We start from the raw sequence: 24,390 nt of genomic DNA on the forward strand, positions 1-24,390 counted from the left end.
CTTTTGGCTTGGAAATAATTTGTTTTGATGATAGATTGCAAGTGGAAGTGGTTATGAGGGTTGTAGAATGGTCATTAGTTTGTTGGCCACAATCTGTGTCTCAGCAACTGGAGAGCACACAGTAAAAATAAGTATTTTTAAAAAGCCCTGGCTTTTCAGGAATTAGTGCAGGGGGCTGTTGTAAATGCTAACATTTTCTTGGGTTGGAAAGTGTTTGGGTGAGTTCATGGAAGAAAATTTCCTGTGGGTCTCTAAATTCAACGATAATGTCTTTTTGATGTACAAGTTTTCTGAGATTTGAGGTGTTTTATGAGGTTTATTCATTTGGTTTTATGCTAGTCCTGTGGAACTGCCTGTTAGCCCGTGGTTACAAGTGGCATACTGAGGTTGGTGGTCTATTGCTCTGACCAAGCTGTTCTTATATTCCCTTTACCAATGAGATAGCTTTGAAATCTCTTTACCAATATTCTTATATTCCCTTTACCAATGAGATAGCTTTGAAATGGAGTCACGTAACAGTTTGAGCTTGAAGGAACCTTGAAGATCATGTAGTTCTAACTTCTCTGCCATGGGCAGGAAAATGCTTTGAATTGATTATTTGACAATATATTTAGTGCTATTTTGACACTGTTTCAATATTGTTTTTTCTTAAAAAACAAACCCTGATTGATATCAGGGGAATTAATTGTGATATAATATGGAAAGTTAAGACCGGAAATTAAGATGCTGCTGTTGTGAAATGCACAGTGTATTTTAATCATATGATTGTTTATCAATTGCATTCTAGATAGTTGAAGTTGTAAATATGATTAATTGATAAACTGCTGTTTCATTGAATCTTACAGGTGAATCTCCATATTTACTATGAAATTAGCTTAACTAAATCTAAATCAATCTTTTTAAAACCCCAAGGGGTACTTGATCAACAGTGACTGAAAATAAAATGAAATAGGCTGTAAAAAGTTGGTCAGCATTCATATTTTGATAGTTGTAAATGCCACGAGGTGTGTGAGTAATACATGCATCTGAACTCTCAAACCTGTTTGTGCAAACCGTTCAGGCACTTGGGGGTGCAGAAATACATCATGGTCCAAATAACTAGTTTTTATTCACATGATAAAATATTTGAATATTTAATACCTTTTTTGTAATGACATTTTTTTCTATATAAAATAGCATACATAAAAGAAGTTAAAATCCAGAAGCTTCTGTTCATTAATCATATTTCTCAGGTTACAGTATAAACAGCTACATATTTTATAGAGTTAAATCCCTTTTCAGTTTAAAGCACTGAATTGAGAATTCTGTGAGTTTTGGGTAGAGGGCAGTTAGACATAATCAAAAGTTTCTCTACTGTGGCTTCTGTAGCTGTTTAGTCAACTGCATGAACAGGCATATCACTTCTGGTAAAACTTCAGGTTCCTGTTCCCTTGAAGGTTGGAGGTTGGTTCTTCTGTCTGTGTGGGTACATCTTGTCTTTCCTCATAGGCTTCTTGGCAAGGCTTCCAAATTAAAGTGTGCAGAGATGTTTTCTTTTTGTATACGGATAATCTCATTCTTCCAGGTTTATTTTTGATTTAGATCTTTAACATTTCTGTAAAATTTTCTTGCAGTGTTCACCTCATGGAGGCAAAACAATAAAAGAGTGCAGGACATGGAGTTACATTAAGCTCCATGTGAAAACAGGAACAGGAAATACCTGGATAGCTGTGAGGTTTATGTATGGAATACTCGTCAGTGTTGTAATTGTGTAACTTTTCTGGAATATTGGTTCTAAATAATTCCCTTCTAGTAGCACTTGGTATAAAAGTGTTTTTTACTATGTAATAATTGCCTTTTCATATTATTTGCAATAATAATACTCTTAGGTGGAATCAGTGCACAGAAGAGTCATTTTATAACAGTTACTCTGGTGAGGTTTTCTTTTAGGCACAGTGTAGAAGTGTGTGGCAGATAAGTTATATAACACTTCCTGGTGAAGAATTACTTTTTTTTAAACACTGGGCGTGCATTTTACTTCTTAGTTTCATTGCAATTATACCTATGCATATTTAATATCTCTTTGAGAAGTCTCATTTTGTGGAATTTTTTGTGAGGGTTGAGGTATCTGTGGGTATAATTATTTATTTCATGCTGAAAGTAGGTTTTGAGGTAGTGGTGGGTGTTCTTGATCCTTCTTGTCACTTAAGAAATTAGGAGAAGGTGATAATGGATTTATTTTTCCTAACTGATGAAGAGAGTGGCTAGGGAAGTTGGATCCTCCAGTGATTTGATGTATCTTCAGGGTAAATGTATGACTTGCAAGAGCTTTGATTGCTTATCTGATGGTCACTATTTGTCACTCAGACTGTTCTTGAATTATCCTAAGCTATGCTCAGCAGGATACTTAGTTTAATGGTATCTTGTGCCATCATCAATGCAACTCCAACAGGTATTGAGAGCCAGTTATAAAATCGGCTGTTCTTCAGGACCAGTCCTGAAGGTACAGCATAAATTTGAGCAGTCTGTAGGATTTTCAACAGTATCTTCTACAGTATCCACTGTAGTATCATCATAAAAATGTCTCTAATTAGAGGTAGCCTGCAATTAAAGGTAAAAATACATTTTTATGACTCCACAACAAATTCCACTTAATGAGAGATGAAGTGCATTCCTAAGTTTATTTGAAGTTATTGTGCATGCAAAAATCCTGCATGTGTTGGCTGTAACATTCTGAAAAAAGTGTGCTTCTCTGAGTGCTGATTGAAATGATCCTGAAATAGAGAATGAACTTCAGGAAGTCCAGATGCCTGAAGGTCTCTCTGATTTTATATATATATATATAAATTTATTTTTTAATGGGTTGATTGCTCTAAAATTTATTTGGTTGTTCACCTTGTTTTCTTTTCACCCAAAATAGTGTCAGTCCTTAACCGCTACCCTGTTTGAGGTTGATGGTCCTATAGTAGTTCTAGAAGAAAAGCCAAGGAAAGTCCTTTGGCTTTATGCCAGTGACTAGTATAAGAAGCTGGAGAATGCTTGACTCCAGTGTTTAACTTGAAACTGTGGTGGTTTGCGTTCTTTGAGGATGAGACTCCAGGGTGCTGGAACAGAATCCTGCAATACACCTTGAGACCCTGGGAAAAGAAATGATCCTGCTTTGGCAAACAGCAGTCTCAGAAGACAGTTTAAGCAGAGCATTTAAACAGGTTTACAATTTTACAACACCTATTCTGTTTCATATCTTCAGCAAGGTTAGTAAAGTTGTTTTGGTCGAAGGCAGGACTGCTGTCTCTGTTAACTCCCTGGTGAAGTGGTGTAAATTAGACAATGCTGGTGATGTTCTGTGCCAGGAAGCCAGATTAACTTTTAGGAGGTGCAAAATACCTGCTCCTTGTCAAATTTCTGTCATGCCTCACTGAAAATTCTGCATTATAGACTTTTAACTCTTACTCTTCCATAACTTTAATTCCATTAACTTGATTATATTCAGTTTTGCTATTGTCAGTGTTGCCATTGCCTTAATGCAAACCTCCGTACACTTAGTGAGATTCTATTCTTTTATATATATATACATATATATATTTTATATGTGTGGCTTCTTGCATTCAAACACTTCATTAGTTCTTGCTTTCTGTGGTCCTTTAGGAATGTGTGCTACTGACCTGCAGCTGATGAGCACTGAAGTGAGTGTTCATCACTAGAACAGCCTAGGTCAGTTCAGATCACTGTGGACACAGTGTGCTGTGGATTATGCTTTTGTCTTTATTCCTAAAAAACAAATAGATGTGCCTGGTTTTGGAGAGGAAAGGTACATTCTTGAGGATGTGTTGCCACACTGCAATTCCTCTCTTCCCTCTTGAACTCCATAGTGATCATAAGAACTGCCACACTACAAAGTGTACAACTTCACTCTCATTTATGTGCTCTTGTACTACAAATACTAACAATAGTAAAGAGGATGAGCTTAATGGTCTCATTTCTATTTAGTATTAAGTATCTAACAAAGCTCCAAATGTGGCACTTTGTCAAAAGTAACTTAATGTTAATGCAATAATTTGCCAATGTAATGGTGCTGACAGTAAAGAGATTTTAAATTTTACTAAATTCAAATACTGTCTTTCAGTGTATATATTATAATTAGTATTATTGGTTGTAGTTGTAACTTTACTGGAAAGAAATTTCTTTTATGAGCAAAATGTACTCCCAGAAATGCCAAGTGCTTTAAAAGACTCTGTGTGAATCTTCTTAGATAGCGATGGTCCAGGGTACGTAACTACTTTCGGTTTTGTTTCAAAGATGTTATTTTCAAGATTCATACATTAAGGAGGAATGCAGAAAACAGAGATGATAATGACAGAATGAGCAACTGCAGCTGAGGATGAACTTACGCTGAAATAGTCTGTGAATTTGCTGCTAAAAGAAATTAATAAACCCCCTGAATGATCCTTGGCTTTATAAGTGCTATAAGGGAGTTATAAATACAGAAATTGGGAAGTGATTTCTGTCTTGTGATCTGTGCAGAACTGGCAGAATCAACATTGCAATATAATGCCCCATTGTTTAGTAACAGTTTTGAAAATAACGCTGAAAATTTGACATAAAACCAGTTTGAGGTCTGGAAATAACATCTTGAAGACTGATCTGTTTAGAATTCAGTCTTCTTGCTAAATCAAAAAGCACTCTGAGAGGGAGCCTTATTAGGTGCCTCACTGGGGTTTAGATGTATTTAGAGGTTTTTTAATTTACAGTAGAAAATTGTTTCATGTAAGGGATATGACACAGAGACTGGAACATCACCTTAAAAAAAATCCCAGTGACAGTGTGTAAATAGTGTGATAGATATATGTTATATATATGTGAAGCTGGGTAACTGCTTTTTGCTGTTATTTCTTGTTTTCATTTGTGGATATTATTGGAGTGTTTTTGTTTTGATCTTTTGCGGGTTTTTTTGAGTTCTTGTTTTTTGTTTTGGTACAACAGCCAGAGAAAAAAAAATATCAGGCAACAAGTGTAAAACATAATTAAATAATTTTTATACAACAAAAAAATCATGAATCCCTTCTGCATGGAGACACAGAGGAAATCAAAATGGATTCACAAGAAGCTCTGTATTACTCTGTAGTCTAATGAACTGGTATTCAGTTTGTAGGTCTTCCCATGCTTTTTCTTGAAGTGTCAGACTTGAATGAAGAACTACACCCTTGGAACTGAGGGAACTAAGGGATTTCTTGGTTCTCATTAAGGGATTCTCGAGAATGGCTGTGTTAAATGAGAAGGAAGCCAGTACTATCTCTATTGTAATAGGTGGAATGTAGCCAACGTAGGGTAGTGTCTACTAAGACAGGCGATGACCTTTTTGTTTAATAACTAAAGCAGAGACCTCAACAGGTCATGGATAGCAAGTATCAAAGTACAAGTATTTAGATAGTTTGTTCCTGGATTGTTGAATATGCCTGTCCAGTGCTGGAAGCTGTTCTTGAAAGATTGAAAGTAGAAGAATATGTACAAGAACCCTTGCAGTGTAAATTCTAAGACTCAGCAATTGCAAAGTAATCCTGACTTTTCTTGAACAATTTTCTTTACAGTTGTTCTGGTTGCATTGTACTTCAATCTGTTTTTTGCAATCAGTTTGTGCTCTAAGTTGGGACCATTCTATAGCATTATTTGAAAATTGTAGACCTATCTTGAGCGCCTTTATTGTATGTATTTCAGTAGTATAGAGAGAAGATAAAAGCATATTCAACAGTTTATTTTGAATCTCTGATTATTGTTGTATTATTAAATATGAGAGTTTGGATCTGGACAGACAAGAACTTCAGAGACTTCAAATTTAAGCAAAATTTCTTTAGGCATTATTTTAGCCTTACGTTGTGTAGAACGTCATTATCATTGTTGTGTGTCATTAATAAATGACATCAGTGATGATGCTAAATGTTTTCAGAGTACATGCTGCACTGTGGTGTGATGGCCAAGAGGATTTCTCAAGTTTTTGAAACACTGTGTAATCCGTGGTTACAGGGTATTTTACCGCTGGTTGTTGAAACTGGTGACTTGACTCATACTTGTCCACAAGCTTGTCTGTTTTCATTAGTTCTTCTGCAGAGAAGGTACTGCTCATAAGCTTTCCATCTCTTAAGCAGTTCATACTGGAATAATGTACAAAAGGTTTAAAAATAGAAAATTTACATAGGAAATGTTGTATACAGACTCGTTAATTGACAGAGGGAATACTTAAAAGTTGATCGCTGATATTTTTGGCAAGAATCAGCTTTTGTCATTGATGTTGAAACTGTGTTGTGGGTTTTTTCCAGCACAGACATTTGGAAAATACCATGACTTAATGGATTTTAAAAGTGCAAACCTGCAATAATTTCTCACCAAATGTCAGTCCAGTAAGAATTTCTTTGCATCTGTGAAAAAAATACTAGTTTTTGGCTGACATCTGGAGATGTGCCAGCTGACTGGAATCTGACTTTAACATCCCAGTTTTCAAGAAGGATGACCCTGGTCACAGCAGGCCTGTCAGACTCTCTTCGGTGACTGGTAAAATCGTGGAGAAAGTTATTCTGGGCACCGTTGAAAAATACCTGAAAGACAACACAGTCACTGGTCACAGCCAGCACAGTTTCATGAGAGGAAAGTCCTGCTTATCAAACATGATTTCCTTCTCTGACTGGCTAACCCACCTTGTTGATCAAGGGCAGCCAGCTGATGTAATCCTTTTGGATTTCAGCTAAGGTTTTGATACCATCTCTCACAGGATCTTTCTGGACAAAGTGTCCAGCACAGCTGGATAAACACACCAGGCGATGGGTGATCACCTAACATCTTGGATAAACTTTTTTTCTGCAAGAGGCATATGAACTCTTACATTGTTGTTTTATTTATTGGAAAAACTGATTTGAGACAAATAAAATTCCATAGAAAGTCTGTTAAGAAAATAGATTTGGGATTATTAATTTTACTTTGTGACTCAAAGTTCAAGGAGTTCTTTGAGGAAGGATGGTTATATTGTCAGTCTGAATTGTAAAGAGAATTAGTTTGTGTTTGTTTGCAGAGCTTTCTTAAATTATTATAAGGAACATGATTACCTTGAAGTCTTTGGAGCTTGCTTTCAGACATGTTTCATGGATTACTCAACCTGCTTAAGAAATGCAGTTGAAATATGGTGTTCAGACACTTCACAGAATAGTAAATGTTTATAACTAGTAAGAATTACTTTTGCTGCTTATGTTTTACTTGGCTGTTTGATTGTCTTATGTAATGGCATTTGATATTTGAATGGAATGGTTGTAATTCCTCAATAGAATTGTATTAATACAGGTGAAGAGAACTTGGAGATAAAAATGAGTAAGCATTTTTTGAAGTCAAAAAGAGCAATTGTGTCTACTTAGTGGCTCCAAGCATTCCTGTTAACTGTCAGCTGAATAAAGAAATAATGGTTGCCTAATGGCCTTCAGATTATTTTAAATGGATTGACTATTTAAATAAATAGTTAATAAAATTTGCTGAATCTTGGGTCTGATGTCTGATTGTGGGGAGAAGGAGAGCTGGTGTATGGGGACAGTGACTGATATTCTGACTTTCTGGCATGGAGCATTTTGGTAGTTCTTTTAGAGTCTGTTGATGATAATGACCACATTTTTTTCACTTCTACTGAAGTTACTGTTGTAGTATAGTGTTACAGAGTAGAATGTGCTTTCAGGAAGATGAAAGTTTTTACACATTCCTAGGCAGGAGCTTAGTTTTCTGAAGGAGTGTCTCTGGGAGTGAAATTGAAGACTAATTTATAAATTAAACTGTGCTCATTCTTTGGTAAATTTTTAACTAAAACAAAATTTTAGAAGCCTGTTCTTGTGTGAAGAACAATACTACAACAGTGGCCAATGAATCACAAACTCCCAAGGCACTTACATTTGTTATAAAAAAAAAGGTTTTATAGTTTCTAGTTTTTAGACTTGTGTATTTTAGTCCTTGAGGGGAATGCTACCAGAGTGTGAATGCATTGTTTTTAGTGCCTTCAACTTCTTTTGGACATGCAGTATCTCCTTTTCCCCTCACATCCACTGGCTTCTCTGTACTGGATACAAGTTTATGGACAGAGAGTTGGTTTACTTTGTTTACAAACTGTGATGTTTAGAGGGTTGTTAGGCTTTAAAAACACAGTTATGGATTATGTGAGTTTTATTACTGTACTGTTCTAAATACCATTTTGGTTAAGAGAGTGGCTGTAAAAACCCTAGGAAAAAATGATTCAGTGAAAAAGTTCTAAGGAAGAGTGACAGAATGAAGGCAGTCATATGGCGAATGTAGGTTGTAGCTTAGAAGTTTGCCCCTAATGCAGAAGAGGATGGAATTGACAGCTGGATTTTCTCTGTGATGGTCAGGGAAGCTGATTAAACTTGACAGTACTTGGCCCTGTAGCGAAGAGGCCAGCCTTTGGATGTGACTGATGTGGTGAGAGTTGGAAAGAGGAAGGACAAGTTAAAGAAAGGAGAAAGTTTTGCAAGCCTGGTCTATCCCATACACACTGCAGGACTGATGGGGACTTAGGGAGGAGGAAATCCTTATATTTACCTCCTTAACCTCCTTAGAACTAGTTGCGGTTTTTGTTTCTTCTACTCTTGTCCAGAAGTTACTCCAGTATGGCACTTTTCTAGTGATTAGGGTTTGCTTTTAACAAGATCAGAAACAGATCACTTGAGTCTTTGAAAAAAGTATAAATTGGGGAGTGATAAATCATCAGCAGCTCAAGTGGGAAAGATCTGTAAAAATGTAACCTTCGGGAAACAGCTTTGCTGCTCTAAGTGTAGTAGTTAACTACCCCCGTATTTGACTGACTTTTCATAAGATTGTGCAGAATATACCTTCTTTATTTGCAAATGTTCAAATGTACACTGCTATGTAACAATTGCTAATTGTTAAAATCTTTTTTCCCCCACATCTTTAACCTCAGCTTATTTTATGAAGCAAAGATCTTCTGTTAACCTATGAGGTGTTGCTTCTATATTTTTTTATCTCCCAATTATTTTTTATTCTACAGGGTCTTTGAAAGTTGATAGTTTAAGTTTAATCTCATTCACAATAAATATATAAACATAATCATATATGTACGAATTTAGTTGTTCCGAAGGAATTGAAGTTTCAAACTGTATTTGTTGAAAGCTGAAGGTGAAGGCTTCTCTTATGTTCATTTTCCCTGTTGTAAATGTGAACTGGAACATTGCTAGCTGCACAGGTGTGTTCACTCTTAAATGACTGTTAGGAGTCAAATCTTCCACCTCCACAGTATTTTTTAGTTTTCCAAAACGATTCGACTTCACCTTCAGCATAATAAACATCTAAAAATCAAGATACCATGTGATAAAATGTTCCCGTTGTAGGGGTTTGTGATATGCCCTAGTGGGATAAGCGTATGCCCAATGTGTGCACGGAGCAGTTTCAGTGTATTGCACTTCTTTCAAAAATGCTGCAGGCCTTCCTGCCTTCCTCCTAGAAGTCTGAATGGACTTTAGAAAAACAGAACACAAGCAGTGGCATTACTTTACATATAGTTGAGTTTTTTCAAAATTGATTTATTGAGACTAAGAGTTAACAATGTTTAGGACCGCAGTGGAAAGAAAGTATTTTCTGAGTGTGGTCCTGTATTGGTAAACTCATTAGAATTTGAGTGTTTGAATTGCATGGGAAAGTGTTACTGTTTCAACAGTGGAAGAGAAGTATTTAACCAGTTGTCCATGCTTTACCATCCAGGTTTCTTTCGTTCCTCTTTTCCCCTTTTAATATATTTCACTAGGTCTGAGATGCTGAACAAGTATTTTAAATACTGCAGCTCAGAATTTATTAGTAAAATAAGACTATCAAATCCTGTATGGATGTCCCAACTATTATATAACCTTGAGGTTACATATGCAATTTTACCTTCCCAAAATGCTGTAATAACTTCCCTCTTTTTTCCTCAATGGCTAAGAGAAGTACATTTGATCAGTGTGAAGTTTGCCAGGTTTTTCTGGGCAGTTAAAGCAATAAAGTGCAGTTTTAATGTGAATGCTGCCATAGTTGGTGCTGTATGAAGTAAGTGGGATAATTCTGAAGTTTTAGGAGTTTCTTCCAAAATAAAGGGGGAAAAAACTTCTCATTTTCTTCCCAGGAAACTTTTTAAATTTTTTTTTATATGATACACATATATCAATTGATATACAATATTTTTTAATAATTCAAAGTTATGTGTAAGTAATTTAGTAAACTACTTTAAGTCTTCTGTTACAGTTTCATCAAACAGTCTAATTGCATAGTAGGGATGTTGAGTATCAGTGAAATAAGTGATTTTAATTATTCCTATAATTTAAGGGAAGGTTACCTGTTTGAGATCTTAGAGTTTCGATGAAAGACTGTTGGTTGTTTTGAGTATGGTCAGACTTCCTATTTGAAAGATAAAACACTGTTCAACTACAAAATGCATGAATGTCTGAAATGCAGCATGCTATTAAAACAATACTAAGTTTGCAAAGTGTGGAATATTACATGTTAGAATTTTTGTTTGTTCCTTTCTTTATGTACATTCTGTAGTTTTTAAACCCCAGACAATTCTTTGTCCTGGCATCCATACTGTTCAAGTAGCTATTCAGTAAATCTTTTTATCCTTGAATTCTATCTTGCCTGGTTTCAGGCATTATTTAATGCATCCTTGCACAAATACAAAGTATGTGTCTCTCTAACTACTTCTCAAAGCTCCCTGAATTCACTTTCAAAATAAAGCTGAGTGAGTTGGTGCTGTGGTACTTTTACTTGCAGCTGAGGGCCAAGGTGTAGAGAGATCCCAGAGTTATTTAAATGTCAGTTTTGTAGGAACACAGTGGATCTCAAGCAGGCTGGTAGAAGAGAAGGAATCTGCCCTGAAAATGAAAGCCTTGGTTAAGCTTTGAAGAATCAGTCCTAGCCTGTGTTGAAAACTATTCTAGCAGAATCTGTGCACAACTAAATCCAGCTCGATTTTTTTAAGCCATGAGTGGGCATATTCTTACTTACAGAACTATTACACGCTTTATAAAAGAATGTGTTTTTCTTGCCCGCAAGAAAAGATCTTGCTAATACATTTTTTAAATGCATTTTGATTGAATTTTCAATTCAGAAGAGGTAAGACTTGTATTGATTTTGACTTTTAGTCTCTCTACTCATGTTTCTTAAACCCTTGAGCCCTAGACTTGCAGGTTATGATAGCATGGTCAGTTTAGGCTGATCTAAGACAGTGTTGTTGCTGAAAGGGGTTGTTACTTCAGTATCCTATTTGCATCCCTTGTGCCAGCCTGAGTTACTCCCATGGCTTTACAGACAGAGTAGGATCAGGAAACTGATGTCATTCAGAAGCAAGTAAAAAATAAATACAATGATTTTCTCAGTAGACTTGATGTCAACACAAGCAGCTAAGTCAGCACAGTAGAAGGAACAGAAAGAGGAGGAGGAGGAGGAGCATTGTTCCTCTTGGTATCAGCCCTGGGGACTTACAAATTAGTTTAAGACAGCTGAGAGAATTCTGTTGTAACTGAGGAGGGTGCAGTGTGGGCTGGAAAGGTGAGTAAGAAATTGTTCTGTGTCATTTTGTTTCTCACAGTCTTAAGTCATCAGTGTATTTACAAATTGTATCAAATCTATCCTGAGAACTATTTCAAAGGAAATGAGTTTGTAAGGATTGTGAAAGTTGTATTATGTACAGATAATTTTTTGAGCATTTGTCTTTGTGTATGGAACCTGAGTTCAGCACCCCTGAGGGCAATTTGTTTACTTTGTTTTTATGGACCCTGAGATTTACTGCTTTTTAAAAAAAGAGGTGTGTTAATTTATAGGGCTCATGGTCAGTGTATCAGGGGATAGTTTTGACACTTGTCCTTTTCAGTACAAGACTGAAGGAAGCAAGCTGATTAATTTATAGAGCAGATTTTTGGTGATCTGGTTCTTGGTTTTGAAGGTGTTGAAGGGCTTGATGTGTAAGGATTCCTCAAGTCTAAAGATTTATGTTTCTAAAGATTGAGCTCTTAACTTCTGCCTAGCTAACTTGTGTTGTGGTTTAGCCATGTGGTGGTTACAATGAGAAAAAGTAATAAATCCCAAAATCAGTCAAACATGTATACAAACAATTACAGAAAGTAATTCTAAGAGAAGTCTGATAATATTGACAAAAATGTCAAAGCCTCAACTGCAAAGTGTGTTCTTGTGTGTTAACTTTTCTGTTCAGCCTACTGGACCCCGTAAAGATTGTTATGGATACTATTGTATATAAAGCTAGTTTTTAGGCTCTTTTTGTAAAGCAAAGTTTTGAGGTTTTATTTTATTTTTTAAATTTTAATTTTTATACCATTATTCTGCAGTATATTAATTCTCAAGATCACGTAGCTCATTAAACTGTCTGGTTGAAAAGTATGAGATCTAGGCAATACCTTTTAAGTATGGAGACTTGATTCTGTGTGGCCAAGTACTGCAGAATTATTTCTATAAGGAAAAGGTTTGGCCATGAGCATTTAGGAAGCAGATGCCTCTCTTTGTGTGGGTTACAATTACATTGTTTTCCTCTCTGAGGCTCATCAGTTACAGCTAAGATTTGTCAAACAGTTATAAGAGGGTGCTTGGGCAATGGAAGAAAAGTAAAGGGGAGAAACCCATCACTTACAGAAGACCTTAATTTTGGAAAGAGTTGAGAACTGCATTCAAGTTAAAGGACATAAGAGCTTTCATAACCCTTAATTAGATAACTACCAAAGCAGTTCTGAATTTATTTTTGTAGATGGAGTCTGTGGGAAGTCAGTAACTTCCCAATGTTTGTAGTATGCTGTTGGGCCTATGTGCCGGTAACATTTTTTAACCCCCCCCCACATTTATAACTTACTAATGTGTGCTGTGGAACAGATGTGCATTGAGCAGTGATAATCGGGATAGTATGTATGTAAGGCTTGTGAAATTGGTCAGCTGCTGCCCTAGGTACTAGAGGAGTGGAAATTACGTTTAATTGTAGTTTTCTGCAGCAGGCTGATAACTTTTGGTTTGATTAAAGTAATTTTTGGAGTGTTTTTTAGAATCTACTATACTTGCAGTTGAGTATAGTTGGGTTTGTTGGGTTTGCTGATTCTCCATCTTGTTCTCTACCTTTTGTCTTTACATAGCTGTGCAGTCAGTACAGTCTGTTTGGGTATGTTTGGGGTTTTTTGGTGTCGAGTTGTTTCCTCTCCAGCCCCTCCTCTCTAACCATACACTTTGATTCCTTAATATTTCTCACCAGGTGACAGTGGTTAGTTGAGTGCTTTCATGACATATTTATGAAATACTCATAACTGCCTTGTTCTCACTAAGATTTTAATTGATGAAATCAGTATTTAGCTTATGCAAAGTAAAGGAACATATTTCAGTTTGATTCGCAATCGAGCACAAGGGCAGAGTGACTAAAATCAGGTCTGATGTGTGAAGTCTTACACGGTGATATCAGTTGGGCTCAAGAAAGGAGCGATGCAAGAATGCTCTCACTGTGGTTAGACTGTTTCAGGCTGTAACCACTGAGTAATGCAAATGTGCAGCCACGCCCTTTACAAAAATCTTCAAGGATAGATTAGGTGCCGATTATAGCACTTCCTCCCTGCCCCCATGTCTCCTTTTGTAGTGAAATGGTGGTGTTGTTCTTGAGCTCAGTAGGGCAATGTGGTCTCTACTGTACTTTCCTTAGTCTAAATCCCTCTTCTAAGAAATGTTATATTGAATCTAGTACTGAGCTATTCAATGACTTCAGTCGATTTAGAGTCATAGAGAGGACAAATGAGTTTGTCTAATGATGTTCCTATAATGATGGCAAATCGGCTGATGTCATTAACTGTTTAAATTTTGTATTCCCATCTGCTAATTCCCTTGTCTTCCCCGGGATTTTGGCTTGCAAAAGTCAAAATACAAGTCATTTCACTTTGTAGTGAAGAGACTACTTTTTTCCTCCACAACTATCCTTATTTATCTTAATATCTTTATTTTTCAACTATAATTTTTTTGCACGAGTTGAGATGGCTCATATGTTCTGCTGAATTTATTATCATCTACTAGGTTAGCAGGCAGGTAGGAATCTTCCTTGCTTCTTTTTAAATTAGGTGGGTAGTATGACTGATGCTTTGAAAAAAAAAATTTATTTTTCTCGATATAGAGCAACACATTAAACCCAATTGTCCCTTGATATTCTAACATTTAGCTGTTTTCAGTATTAAGTAAAATGTGAATCCATAAAACAGTTTCCTGTATAATGGATTTGTAAGTTCTGTAGTTGAATTTATGTAATAATTTCTTAATCTGTTCAGTATGGCGGCATTAAAAGCTGAATTGCTAATTGCAATGTACCTAATTTAATATGGCTTTTGGTTTGGAAGAAAACGTATAATAGAACTTATGCTAACAATGCTGTAAGGACAAAAGTGTGTGCATACATCAAAATGTTTCATATGATTACTCTTTGTGCCTTCTTGTAGGGTTACTATACAGGCTTTAATACCTCTTCATCTTGAACAGAAAATACTCAGTGTCGAGGGTAGAAATACTTTTGTTGTTACTGACTTGCTGAAATAATTAATGCAAAACGGTTTTTTTTCTTTCTTCCTTTTTCCTTCCTTCCTTCTATGACAGGCTTTGTTGCTTTATTTTGGGTACAGAAGGGAATAAAATGTGTTTTTGCTTTTTTTGTGTGTGTTTTCAGGCTCGGATAGCGTTTTTACAAGGGGAAAGAAAGGGCCAAGAAAATTTGAAGAAAGATTTAGTGAGAAGAATAAAAATGTTAGAATATGCATTAAAACAAGAAAGGTAGGTATACCAATTGTTTAATTTTTTTCCGATCTGAAAAACTTAATAGACTAAGATGAATTCCCTCACATTAAGAAAACTGTCTTTATTAGATGATCCTGATTTCTTTTATGTAAACTGTCTTTAAGGTTGGTCATCTTCACCCTGTTTTCTAACAAACTTTCGTGTCTTCTATAATAAAAAGTTGCCTAATTTTCAAAATGTTTGGACTTGTGTCTTAAATAGACAAACAGGACAGTTTCTCTTACCTGGGTTCAAGTTATAGTATAGTGAGTGAGAATGAACATACCCAAAGGGTCCTTACCTTACTACTATACCTTTATCTGTGCTTCAGTTGTATTAAACTGGAAAGGATGAAAAATACTTCTCTCTTGATCCCTTTTGACTATGTTGTATGATGAAAACTATATTTTTTGAAGGAACAAAATCCTTTGAAATTTTTTTTTATTTTGAAGGGTTTTGTGGTTTTTTTTTTTTTTTTTTTTTTTTTTTTTTTTTTTTTTTTTGTTTTTGTTTTTGTTTTTGTTTTTGTTTTTTTTTTTTTTAATGTGGTATATGCTTGCACATTTAGCCTCACTAGGTGCATTTTCTGAAGCAATTATTTCCTGCTTAAGAAAATTAAAATTCCATTCAGTCTGTACAGGCTAATGTCCTTCAAACCTACATGTTCTTTTGTTGCCTGGTTATTTCATTTAACCAAAATTGGTAGTTAATTTTGTAAAATCACTGGGGAAATAATCTTATCAAGCGTCTATACTTTCAATAGAGGACTCAGTTCTTATTTTTAATTTTATCTTGCTCCTAAAAAGTAGCTGAGTCCAATGCTGAAACATCTTGACAATCAGGCAATAAAATAGGTAATCTTTATTTGTGTATTTTGATTTTGGGGGAACCTTCCTGAAAATTTTGTAGCAAAATGTAGAGAGGTTTCACCTGAATATTTTTAAGTTAGTTGTCCAACTGTAAGTATGTCTAAATATATTTTACATTATGGATCACTATTATGAGTAAGGGACTAGTACTGAAATAAGTTTCAGTTGTTTTCATATTAAAACCTAATGTTTTGGCAAGATGGCTTTGTTCTTCTGTGTAAAGTGTCCAGTATAGAGGTGCTTCAGAAAACAGTGTATATTCATACAGAAAGCCATAACAACACATCATATATTTTTTGGTGAAGTAATAGGCAGAAAGGATCTATTACTTCATTCAGCCCTGTCCTTTTAGTGGAAAGCAACTCAAGATTTCCAGCCAGTGTATGACTAAAAGTTGCATTGTCATATCCTACGGGTAATGTACAAGTCACTCTGGGTTCAAGGCAGGTAAAAGGTATGCAGAGTCTCGGGGTGTAAAGAACACTGAGCATATAAAAAAATAATAGGCTGTTACAGCAGATGCAGGTGTCTTGCATGTAGGTAGCTTTCTGAAGTTGAAGGAAAAGGTTTTGCTTATTTTGGCAGTAATGAACAAGGACTTTTTGCGAATGTAAAAAATAAAGCGGTGAGAATAGCCTGCTTATTGAGATAAATCAGAGGCACTTAATTTCAGCTCCAGTGTGAAGGCATGTTATAACAGGATGCACAATTTGAAGTTGAATGGCATTGGTGAAACCTCATTCCTTTCCTGAAATGAGGCTGCCTTTGTAGTCTTCCCATGAAATTCTCAAATTCAATGGTGGCTAAGAAAGCTGTAAACATGTACACTGGAAGAATGACAGCAGGAACATACTGTTTGCTTTAGTACTTGTGGCTAGTGGGTGCAATCCAACACTGCAGTAGTTTTCAAGAGGAAGATCCTGGCTTAAGTTTCAGCCATAATTCTCATGAAGATTGCTGGAAGTGGGAATTGAAACTTGAGTTGACTGGTGAATGTGTGGGAGGCAGTGAGGAAGCTACAAATGCCCAGTAGTCTGGGGGGATCTAACTGTGAAAGTATGATGGATTGAGTAATTGAAAGCAAGCAGGTACTGACTTGCCAGTCAGTCATCCAAGAATGATGTTGGTTGCGCTTGGTGTTCAGGAAAATAGACTTTTTTGTCATTGTTCCCCTGAGTGAAGAATCACAACTGATGAAAATACACCAGCTCCAAAGCAAAATAAATCTTGAGAGTTTCAGACCTGAAGATTGTTCACAGCAAATTTCAGTGTTGGACCTGGTTCCCCCCACCCTCTCTTTTCTTGTTGCTAACTCCCTGATGCCATCAAAAACTTTTATGCAGTGAAATACCAATTAAAAGGAGTCAGGAACAAACTCATTTAGACAACTGTTGTGATTTCTCAGAAAAAGGTTATGAAGCAGAACATCAGTGTGTAAGATTAAATAAAATGCAGTAGTTGTTACAAAGTAGTTTGATATTTCTAGTGTTTATCTCTAGGTATGTGTAGTACTGTTTTACACAACTAAAACATTATTTAAGTATCCTTAAATGCTTTGATAGTTGATAATTTTTTTAGTAATAAAATTAGGTCCTATGCAGTTATAGGCATGGGGTTTCTTTGTTTGTATCTAGTGTGTGTTCTTTTATGGTGCTTTGGAGACCCAGCCAGATGTTGTCTGTTGTGTATTCTGAGCCACTCAACTCCAAGCTTTTTTTACCACAGTGTTGTGCTTAAATTAGTTAGACTTTCTGAAATCATGAAGCTGGGGCTATATTTTGGCTTCATGGACTTTGGACTGGAGCCAACTTACGCCCTTGCAACTGAGTGGTGTCATACAACAGTTAAATAGCAGGAAACAGTTAAATCAAGTTACCTTGTTGTTTCTTCTACTCTTTTTTACTCATGGAAACCTATTCTTAGGTAAGTCAGTACTTCAAAGATTGAAACATTGCCCCTTGTAGAATTCAGTTATTCTGTTGTCACTGATCTGTCAATGACACAATAGCTTGTTAATGTTTTATAAGCTATATAGTTATGGCCCCAACAGGGAAAGGAATAGATGTGTGAATATATACTTGATTGGAATTTAATAAGATTAATTTTTGCTGTGAAAATGAAGTTGTAGTCTCATTGCATGCAGCAATATTTTCTTATTTAGAGTGGCTAGTTATTGGTATAATTCCAGATCAGATACATCATTATCTGTGCTAATGAACAATTAAAGTAGAATTTTAATGAACATTTTGAAATTGTAGCTCCAAAATGGAACAACTGCTCCTAAATAGTATGTCACAGCTCTAAATTGAAGAAATTTAGGTTGGCTTTTCAATTATAGTCCTTTATTGGTTTCACTTATGAATTGAGCAAAAAATACTCTGTCAACTTTATTTAACTTGAATTATTTTCATTTTGGTTGCTTGGGGTTTGTTATTGCACCCCCCCAACCCCCAAATGCACAGTACTTTATAGGGCATATAAATCATAGTATGTACTTGTACATACTTGTACCTCAGTCTAGCTTGTCAAGTTTCTTAAAGGGGTTTTAGGTTGTTTTATTCCTGAGGCAGGTGCATGGGGAAATGTGACAAAGTTCTCAGGAGATTAAACAACAAACTTCTACTGGCAAAATTTAGAAAATACAGGCAAATTTTAAACGAAACAATCAAAAGAAAGCATTTCACAAGGCATTCACTTAGCAAACTCTAACCTATCCAACTTAAAGTTAACCAGGCACACTTCAACTATCTTGAGACAATAATCATTATCTCCAGTTTCTTACTGTACTTCTCATATTTGGGAAGCTTGGTGGAACATTGCCCTATTACAGTGTGGCATGAAGTTTTGTTTTTCAGTTTAAAGAGAGGACCTGAGGTAGTCCTAGTGCAGGGATGAGCTATGAACATATTCAAAAATAAGGAAAAAATATGATTCTGTTCAGTTGGCAGTCAGATTCAGGTCACAAAAAAATCTTCAGGAGCTCTACAATTTCTCAGTTACAATGTGATTGCCACGAAATGAGGGATTTTATCTTACTAAGGAGGGTCAATAGTGCCATCTACTGACAGTGTGTTAATGAGACTTTCTAATGGCTATTTTAGCAGAAATTCGTGTCATCTACAGGAAAATCCTTGCCATTAAATATATAAAGCACCATTCGAGATGTTCCTGTACTATCAATTTGAAAACACTTGCAATAGTGGCTGAGGCATTGGAGAAGTGTTTTTTTGAAATCCTTGATTTTATCCAGCACGTGTTTCATTATGTGTCTTTACCTGAGAAGTTTCATATTCAAGAATAGTTTTTATGATTGATGGGAGCTAGGTGTTGTTCAATTATTCTTAAACTTCTGGTCAGATGTTTCATTTAGAATGATAGACAATTGTATTGCTTAGAGGGTTCTTTAAAATATGGCTGCTAATGGTTTTATGAAGATTTTTCGTTTTGGCTCTACTGCGGAGCACCTGTGGCCCTTTACTTTGAGATTTTGAGTATTTTTGCAAAGGATCTATGAGATAAAAGTCAAACTGTAAAAGATCAATGATAAAGTTTGAGAATTCCAGGATATAGGCATAGGTAGTTCAGATGAGATTCCTGACTGTAAAGGAAACTTGAAAGACTAGAAATAATTGTTTGATGAATTAATGTTTGTTGAAGAATTATTACAACATTCTAGCTGAATTAATTGTACTATGTTGATATGGTTGCTTTAAATGGGAACAGTAGCATGTTTCAAATTGATCAAAATCTTGTCTGCTAATTTGATCAACATCTGCATGCTTTTTCAGGGCAAAATACCATAAATTAAAATATGGCACAGAATTGAACCAAGGTGACTTGAAAATGCCAACTTTTGAATCAGGTAACTTTCTTTACAATAACGTTTTGTCTGTTTAATTTATTGCAGCTTTCTTCTCTGCACCCCTCTCTTAGGTCTGTTATAGGGAATATATCTAAGAAAGTTGAGGCATGAGGTAAATATTTTTAAATCGGAAAATCAAAATTAATTGACCTTTTTTTTGAAGGAGCTCTGAATGTTTTTATTTTTGAAAACAAGGAAACAACTCCAAAAAAGTAAAAAACACGCTATCCTTCCTGCTTTTCTGGGGTGCATCTGATTTTGCAGATAAATGTAAACATCAAGTTGATAATACCAGTTTTGCTCTTCACAGTATTGCAGATGGAAGAAAGCATTTCTCCTAACAATACTGGGTTCTTTAATAAGTAGAATTGCGTTTGACTTCTTTTGAGATGTTGATCTTTGGTGAGGCTTTTTGCCTGTATTTATATCGTGTGCCTTAAAATTGTGGTCAGCAGATTTATTTGCCACCCCCTCTTCTGTTTTACAAGTAATGCATTTGGGGTACATTTTTACCCAGTTGAAACTAGAGATCATGGTGCATATTTCTGACTTGATGGGAATTTTGTTTGTGTCTAAAAGCAGTATAAGTTAGATGTTAACTATGACACCGTGTCTTTCAGAAGATACCAAAGATACAGAGGTTCCTGCAGTACCTCAGAATAGCCAATTGACCTGGAAGCAAGGCAGACAATTACTGCGACAGTAAGTAGCATTGTTGGATATTGATGTATTCATACCTTTCCTTTCGGTTTGAGGAGCTCTATGAAACAGAGTAACTGAGGTGGGCAAATAGTGATTTGTTCTTCAGGACCTTGGAGTCCTGAGCTTTAAGCAGTACAGAGTGAGATTTTCCATGTGAGATGGATAGCAAAGCTTGTTTTTCCTTAAACGATATAACAGTGGCATTCATTTTCAACAGTGAATACTAAGTTTCCTTTTTCATCAAATATCCTTTCCTCTTTCTTTCTTCTCTTAACCTATCTAGGTATCTTCAGGAAGTAGGTTATACAGATACAATATTGGATGTACGCTCCCAGCGGGTAAGGTCTTTGCTTGGGCTCTCCAATTCAGAACCAAATGGTTCAGTAGAGACAAAGAACTTAGAACAGATCCTGAATGGGGGTGAATCTCCTTCATCAAAACAAAAGGGACAGGAAATCAAAAGGTAAGTGAAGAGATAAGAAATGCATACAGTTTGTTTTGCTTAGTCATTGATATGTACTGATCATTTCACATTGAACTTTCAGCTGGAGAGTCTTTGAACAACTGAGTGTAGCTGACCACAAATGATGATGTACTTAACTAAAATTGATTATACATAAGAACATATACACCTATTACATACATACATGTATGTGATACTAACATGATATACAGGAAAATTGTGTGTTGATGTTGAATTCTGTAATATAGTCACTTTGTTGTTTTAAGGCAAGAATCTGTTGAGTGGTGCTTTTGTAATAAGGATTTAAGCAGATGTAGAAACTTCTTTATTCAGTAATATCTTGTTTTGCTGGTTTTAAAGCTCTTAAGCTGTCAGGTGGCAATTTTGTTTAATCTAGTTAATCTTCTGAATCTCTTCAGCAAGTAAAATGGATTCTCTCTTAATGTTTTTATTTATATAGGAATTCTGGTGATGTTCTTGAAACATTTAATTTCTTAGAAAACGCGGATGATAGTGATGAAGAAGAGGAGAATGACATGATAGAAGATATTGCAGAAGGAAAAGAAAAGCATCGGATAAATAAGAAACACAAAGTAAAAGATACTTTCTTTTTTTCTTTTTTTTTTTAATAGATCTGAAATTCCCTTTAAAAAAGGATTTTTTTTCTAGAGATGATATAAATATGCAATGTCAAAGTGTTTGTTGCACTTCTGTTATCTGAATTATACGCAGATGCATTGCTAATAAATTTGGTGGTTTACTTAATACATTACATTATGAACTTCAAAACAACTAACCAGGCTGTTTGCAGTTATGAATTACATGATGAATTGGCCATTTCATCTTCTCTGCATACTCTGAGTCCCTTTATAAGGCAAATTTAGCACAATACAGTGTACATCCTTTCTGAATTTTGAACAAGGTAGAAACAATTCCTCAGAGGAAATGAAGTTACATAATGTGAAAAAATTTGCTTTCATATCAAATACATGTTTAATTCTTCCTATTAGGCAGTTTTTTACCAAATATATTAAGAACCTGGGAGAGATTTGTCTCGAATAACCTTTTGTTTAAGGTTCTATTAGTTGTGTTCTGTTTGTGTCTAGTTTTCCATTCTGTGGGCATCTTTCTAGGTAGGGTAGACAGTGTTTACTTGTCCCATTTTAATTCTTCTGTAATGAATCCCCATCTTTGGGGTTTCTTTATTTAGAGATAGTGATTTATGAATATTGTACTAACAGTTTTATTACTTTTTGCTCAGAGCAGTATTCTGTAGCATGATGACCTCTGGCTGCATTGGATTTTCTTAAATAGTTAGCAGTATGAGCTTGGCTTGATGCAAGTCTTATATCTCCCATACTGACTTGTCAGGAAGGGGTTTTCACCATACTTTGGACTTCTGGTGAAGAGATTAGTCAAGCATTGAGTTGAATCCCTTTTTTTCTATACAAAGCCTGATAAAAAGACTATCAAGTACATATCTAAGCATATATGAAGATCTTACACTCACTTTTTGACTTTTAGCAAAGCCTGTCTTTTTTGATAGAAAGCAAAAGGATCATTTATAGTTACATAGTTTATAAAAATTGTCTCTTTCTGAAAAAGTAAGAACATTGTGCAAATAACCTCACATGGAAAATTTCTTCACCTGAAGAATGAAATAAAACTTTTCACTGATGCCTTAGTAGAGGGTTTGTTTATTTTGTTTAAGAGGAAGATATGGTTAGAAATAGTAAAAAGACTGTTCTTGCTTATGCTTAACACTGAAATAGAACTGGAAAGCAAAAAGAAGGAAAGGCTTCTGGACCAGTAGAAAGCATAGTTTGTAAGCTTTTTCTGCAGAGCTATTGATAGGGCAAGAAAATCAACAAAGTTTCCTAATTGTTATGTGTTAAATAAAAAAACTGGAGACTGAGGTGTATGGGATTTTTGTTGCTAAAGCTACTGTCAGTGTTTTTATTTCCTAGTGCTCACTAGACTGCACTGCTCTCTTTTTTGTTTTGATAACCCAGCTGAGATCTAAGTTTCTTTTTCTGCATTTTAAATTGAAAAATGTTTTCTCCTGCAACAAATTACTCAGTCAGAATAGTCTCTAGATCTTCTAACCTAAATGACTAGAAAATCTATTTATGATTCAAATGCAGGAAAATACTTGTCTTCTTGCAGATTGGTAATGAAGGTTTAGCTGCTGACCTTACAGATGACCCTGATACTGAAGAAGCTCTGAAAGAATTTGACTTTTTAGTGACAGCTGAAGATGGTGAGGGAGCTGGAGAAGCTCGAAGTTCAGGAGATGGAACAGAGTGGGGTAAGACACTAATAAAAGCATTTAAAAATAAGGGAATACTTGTTCATGATAGTTCCTAAGAGTTTTGTAATACCTACTAAAATGGTGTGGATGTGTGGATGAATGTGATGATCAAACATTGATGCTTAGAAAATTATATATTGTATGGTGAAACTTTCATATAGATATATATGTATCTATATGTTGTTGTAGGTGCTGCAAGTACAATTGTAGTTACATTTGTTTCAGGTTTTGTTTTTGATTTCAAAGCTAAGAGGAGAATATTTTCTTTCTTAGATAAGAAAGACTAGGATTCTGAATGTTTTAAAATTGTTTTTAAATTTAATCTGGATTAAATTTTCTTTCAAATACAGTTTGAGTTTGTTTTTATTTTTTTTTTCCTACTTGTTTCTTACCAGGACCTTCAAACTTTTTGTACCAAAGTTAAATTAATTTCTTTGGTGTACTTGAAAAACGGGCAGTTAGTTTTTATTTTTCTGACTGAGATTTTTTGATGTTGTTGCTAATAGGGCTTATATTAGTAAAATTAAAAAAACCCACCATTTCTAATAGCCTAACTTTTTTATTAGTAATTTGATGTGAAACAAAATATGTTAAATCAGTCAGTTAAAATATGTTAATTTCTGCAAAAGAGGAGATTGTTTCAAAAGAAGAGATTGCAAGGAGAAAATTTGTATAGGAAAAAAAACAGTGCCCCAAGTAATCAATATCTGCCTTTCTTTAAATGGGAAGTTGACTATCTTAATTTCTGAACTGTGATACAAACAATTTTGTAGTTACATACTGCAAGTCATAAATTGTAAGCCCCAAACTGCCATTAGATCATGTTGTTTGAGCATTTTATGTCATTATGACAATAAAGTCATACTTCAATAAATATCCCAGTGAGCAAAGAAAATACAAAGATTTACAAAAATTCAAGTAAGGACACATCTTCCAGGAAAATTATCCAGTCTTGAAGGTACCAAGGATTAGAAAGCATTCTTTCCTAAAAACGAGTATTAAAGAGTTAGTCACTTTATTTTTAAAACTCAGTCTTATTTCTAGTTGGAAGATGAAGCTGAACAAGCTGCTTCCTTTAGTTTTGGTCATAACTGTCTATTTTAGTAGCTTTTCAGTTGCTTGCTGTTGCTCCCTTTTGAAGTTGATATTATTTGAACAGTTTCTTGATGGTCTTTTCATTGAGGCACACAGGAAGATCTCTTGGTGTTAAGATGTCTCATAGAACCAGAGGCAAGAGCTTTTGACTTTGCTTGCAACATCCCTTCAAATCTATAGTGATGTGGAAAGTTGTGGTTCTAGTATCAGTCTTACTGTTGTATATGAAAGGCAAGATAGTTCAATACTGTAATTTATGAAGTCAAAGATTTATCCATGGCAGACT

The 24,390-nt window shown here is 35.2% G+C and overlaps 1 protein-coding gene across 4 annotated transcripts in view; it reads left to right on the top strand.

Moving 5' to 3' along the window:
- STRN3 (striatin 3) overlaps window positions 1-24,390 on the top strand; it is a 59,857-nt gene that overhangs the window by 4,549 nt on the left and 30,918 nt on the right. For 3 of the 4 annotated variants that reach the window (XM_083864078.1, XM_083864080.1, XM_083864081.1), the window contains exons 2-7: window positions 14,696-14,799; window positions 19,460-19,533; window positions 20,154-20,235; window positions 20,519-20,698; window positions 21,159-21,291; window positions 22,865-23,006. In XM_083864078.1, coding sequence (XP_083720204.1) covers window positions 14,696-14,799; window positions 19,460-19,533; window positions 20,154-20,235; window positions 20,519-20,698; window positions 21,159-21,291; window positions 22,865-23,006 — 715 coding nt within the window. The remainder of the gene's footprint in view (window positions 1-14,695; window positions 14,800-19,459; window positions 19,534-20,153; window positions 20,236-20,518; window positions 20,699-21,158; window positions 21,292-22,864; window positions 23,007-24,390) is intronic. The other variant, XM_083864079.1, reaches the window with a different exon arrangement.

The sequence above is a fragment of the Zosterops lateralis genome (genome assembly GCF_965231275.1).
Source record: "Zosterops lateralis genome assembly, chromosome: 6".
NCBI lineage: Eukaryota > Metazoa > Chordata > Aves > Passeriformes > Zosteropidae > Zosterops > Zosterops lateralis.